The 4,637-nt window shown below is 34.7% G+C and overlaps 1 protein-coding gene across 1 annotated transcript; it reads right to left on the bottom strand.

Moving 5' to 3' along the window:
* Positions 1-3,500: 3,500 nt before the first annotated feature.
* Positions 3,501-4,250, bottom strand: LOC130671091 (uncharacterized). The gene has a single exon (XM_057474791.1). It carries the CDS (start codon positions 4,248-4,250, stop codon positions 3,501-3,503), a length of 750 nt encoding a protein of 249 aa, XP_057330774.1.
* Between the last annotated feature and the right edge of the window lie 387 nt (positions 4,251-4,637).

Here is a 4,637-nt window from a genome sequence, read left to right as displayed (position 1 = left end):
TTTGTCTATACAAATTTTTCGTTAATTGTTAAGTACTTACATAAATTAATTAATAAATGAATAAGTCAAATATATGATTAAAAAAAATACATTTTCTTCATTAGATCACCAGTTCATAACATAATTACATGTCTTGATAATACTTTATATCAATACATTAACATCTGAAAATTAAATACATAATAAAATAAAACAACATTCAGCTTTAATTTGTAATATAATTCGTTAATTTAAGTAATGAAAAGTTAACATGTCTGATGTATATCTATTTACTGTAATTGTCAGTGAGTTCAAATAATAAATATTCATTCTTGGAGTAAAATTACAATTAATTTATTATTTTTGATCATTTATGTGTACCTCCAAGTCCTCCTCTCTAAATTGTCAATCAAGTAAACAAATTTAATAGTATATTGTGCAACAAGTGCGGTACATTATCGATTGTCCACGAGAGCGAAGTTGAGCGCACGAATGAAGTGAGTAATAAGACGACCAAGTAGGTGTGTACGTGAAGCAACAGATTTATCGCGTCACTAATTCTAAAAGGACATATTTTTTATATGTCCTTTTGACTTTAGTTGCTGTCTAAAGCCAAGAGGTAGTATAATTTCTAATTTTAACTATAATTAGTTATTTCAAATAGCAATCCAAATATATCTGACTCTTTGAATCCAATCACATATGATTAGATCAAAAAATTGGCATTATGACAAGTCACTCCAAAACCTTGATGGCAACTTTCTGAGAAAGTTCATGGCAGAAAGTTGCCTTCAATTTTCTCAGCAAGTTATCGACAGGTTGTGGCGGTAGATTGTCGCCAACTTTCTGAGTAGTAATCAACAATTACAAAAGCTGAAAGTTGTCAACAATTTGTCGTTAAGTTGGTCGCAAATAAAATGTATTTTCTGATCAAAAAGTCTGGCTATCAGGGTAATTAAAGTTTTCTCTGTAACTCAGTGACGGAAAAACAGTTTCAGTCAATGTGCCGTCAAGTTGTGGGTAACTTTTGACCATCCAATTATTGACTACAAAATTGGCTTGAACTTTCTCAGAACGTTGGTGACAACCTGCAGCCGCAATATGAAGGCAACTTGACAAAGAAAGTTTCCGTCAAGTTGTTAGCAACTTTCTACTTGCCCTACTATTCCATTCAACTTGGCGGCGAGTTATCATCAACTGTTATGCACGCCAACGAGCTACGGGAATGTTGGCGCCAAGTTTCAATTGCAGACGCAATGGCTATCTAGGAAGATGAATTGAATTTAACATTTAACTGTTAGATGACATGAGTTCAGCACCAAAGAGTCATAAGAGTCATATAAACTGCGCATAATTGAAAAAATAAAATTTTCGTACATCACATTTGTGTATTAGTGTTGTAAGAAATAAAAAAATTGTAAGCGAAACCAGTGGTGTACACTTAGTGGTAATTTTTATTTAGGAAATCATTTCTATTAAAAAGTATTCCACATTTCTATAATTTCAATAATTCTCTCAACATATTCCAACAAAAATATTTAATTTAACTTATTCCATAACCACTTGTACCAGTTTCATTTACAGTCTTATTCTACTAATTGACCACTTCACCCCCAATCTTGCTTCCATTGTAAATTAAGTATCTTCCTACTCCACCTCACACACATTCACATATATATACATTAGGGTGCTTCATTTCGGAGCCAGATTTTTTTTTTAAAGTGCATGTGGAAAAAACCATAGTTCAACACAAAAAAAAAATTTTCGTGCATGAAAAAAAATTCGATGTCGATTACAGACCTAGCTCATTGAAAAATTCGATTTTCCCATTTAAATAACATGATAATGGTAACATGATAACATTGAAAATTTTAATTTCAAGCTCTTAAAAAAGTGGTTCTGATCGATTTCAAGAGCTCAACATTGAAATGAAGATAACTAGAAAACAATGCGGAATTTGGAAAAACTTTACTGATAACAATTTGTAGAGAATGAAATTGGCAACCAAACAGACCGTATATCATTTTGTGATAAGTCTGATAGTTTCATCGGAAAATTAAAACGATCTCCAACTTAACTTCGAGCTCTGATAACTTTGAAACAGATGGATTTATCGAAAAATGATAAGAGACCTTTTTTGTAGAGCGTTCAATTTCCTACGAAAATATGTATTAGTCTATTCGATCTAATGTTTTGTTAACGAGGTTGAAAATACTTAAAGCTAAAAAAAAAAATTTTCCCTTGTTATTTAAATGGGAAAATCGAATTTTTCAATGAGCTAGGTCTGTAATCGACATAGAATTATTTTTCATGCACGCAAATTTTTTTTTTGTGTTGAACTATGGTTTTTTTCACATGCACTTGAAAAAAAAAAAAATCTTGCTCTGAAATGAAGCACCCTAATATACATATATGAGGGTGCTTTTTATTTTTCGAACGTTTTTTTTTTTCTTAGCCTATACGAAAATGTTATAGCAGACGACAAAAAAGAAAAATTTCCTGAAAATTTTAGGCCTTAATTTTAATTTTAAGAGGTTGGGATCTATTTTTAAAGTTTTCCCATTTAAAAAGCATAGGAACAATATCACATTTTTTTTTTTAAATTCCTACTCAGGCAGTTTTTGAGCAATCGATTTGTTTTTGGCTTGTTTTATAGGGCCCGTAGTCCTCTTCAAAATTACTTGTAGTGACATAGATGCATTTACAACGGTTCAAAAGTTATGAGACTTCAAACTTCAGAAATTTTTATTTTCACCAAAGAGTTATAATTAATGGTTATTATTATTTCAGCTATCAATTTTCTAGAAAAAATGTCATACAACTTTTGTAGTGTGTTACTGTAGCAAGTTGGTCGTAAGCCAATAACGATTCACCAATAGTTCGTATAAGAGAAAACTTGATTGACTTAACGGCTGCTTTCCATTTGCCACCTAAATGGGGAGCGCTTGGCGAGTTGCACTTCCAGTCTGTGCCCTCTGTAGCGAGTAAATACTGAAGTTCCTTTAGTTGTCTCGATCCTGTTGGGAATTCTCTTCTTAGCGTGGCGTCTGCTCCTACAAAATTTGTACCTAAGTCCGAGTATAGGGTATTGCAGATGCTTCTCTGACTAGTAAATCTTCTAAATGCTGCGACGATCGAAAACGTCAGTAGAATAATCGGTGACAATTTCGATATGTATAGCGGACGTAGCAAGACATACAAAAACAGCGATCCATCCTTTATAGGTTTTCGCACCTCGACCTTGAAAAGTCTTGAGTGTTACTGGCCCAGCGTAGTCTTTTCCAGTGTGTAGGAAAGCTTTGGATGGTCTTACACGAGCGGATGGCAATTGTCCCATTAATTGTTGTGCACGAACACCTCTATGTCTCGTGCACACGACGCAGCGAAGAATCTGTGATCTGACTGGAACTCGCCCACCTTCTATCCAGACAGATCTTCGTAAATCAGCGAGTCAATTGAGTTCCCCCATGAAATGTTCTTCGATGCGAATGATCAATTAATAGCGTACTTAAGCGTGATGATCATGGTAGTATTGCTGGATTCTTTTGTTCATCATCCAGTAGCGAATTTTTCAAGCGACCGCCGACTCTGAGTACTCCGTTGTAGTCGACGTAGGGAATCAATTTAGCGAGACGATGATTTCGTTGTAGAGAATCACCATCTTCCAGTAGCTTCAGCTCTTGCGAATAGTACTGACTTTGAGTATACTTTATCAGCAAAGTCTTAGCGAGTTCCAGGTCAACTGTAGAGAGTGGTGTGGACTGTGGTACTATTTTAAATTTAGCGATGGCACGTAGACCGATTCCAAGCGAGCGAAGTAAACGGTGACAACTTAGAGAATTTATCGTGTATAGTGGGTGTGAATCTGCCTTGTAGATGGTAAAAACCAGACCTGGACGTTCTTCAAGATGTGATACCATCTGCGAAGGGGTATCAAAAGATGGCCAGTTTTCTTTTGATTGACTGAGCCACTTAGGTCCCGTCCACCATAGCGAATGCTGTTCTAATTTGGCTGCTGTTAAACCTCTCGAAGCGCAGTCAGCTGGGTTGAGGTTCCCTGGAACAAAATCCCAGTTGACACTTGGTAGCGAATATTGAATCTTGGTAACTCTGTTGCGAATGTAGACCTTCCATCTAGCTGGGTTGTTTTGTATCCACGTTAAGGATACAGCGGAGTCTGTCCACATGAAAATTGGTACATTTTCAAGTTTCAAGACTTTCTTGACGTAGAGTACCAGTTGAGCGAGTAAGACAGCGGCATTGAGCTCCATTCTTGGTATAGTTATGGGTTTCACACTGTTAAGAATAATGGTAAATGAAAATTGAAGAATTTCTCATTGATAATTGTTTATGATTTCTTGAAATTATTTTTCCAATGAGCACGAAAACATTACTGTGATGGCTATTCTTATTGACATGAGAATAAATATTTGATAATTGACAGATTAAACTATCAAAGTCGTGACCAGGAAAACGTTTAGTGTTTTGTTTTACAAATGATAAGCGTAAAAATGAATAAATAATCTAATCAAGCTTTCGAACTTGCCTTGAAACAATCAAGTGTAATAATAGATTGAGCCGAATTCGTGTCATATAAAGAAAAGAATTTTATCAAAAGTTTATCAAAAAGATTAACATCCGTGCGTATAAATTTGGTG

This window comes from Microplitis mediator, chromosome 7, assembly GCF_029852145.1.
Source record: "Microplitis mediator isolate UGA2020A chromosome 7, iyMicMedi2.1, whole genome shotgun sequence".
Taxonomy (NCBI): domain Eukaryota; kingdom Metazoa; phylum Arthropoda; class Insecta; order Hymenoptera; family Braconidae; genus Microplitis; species Microplitis mediator.
Note: the sequence above shows the minus strand (reverse complement) of the source record. Positions and strands in the feature narration are given on the sequence as shown.

Excerpts from the sequence above, each read along its gene's own strand:
- LOC130671091 (XM_057474791.1), bottom strand. The coding sequence starts at position 4,250 with ATGGAGCTCAATGCCGCTGTCTTACTCGCTCAACTGGTACTCTACGTC.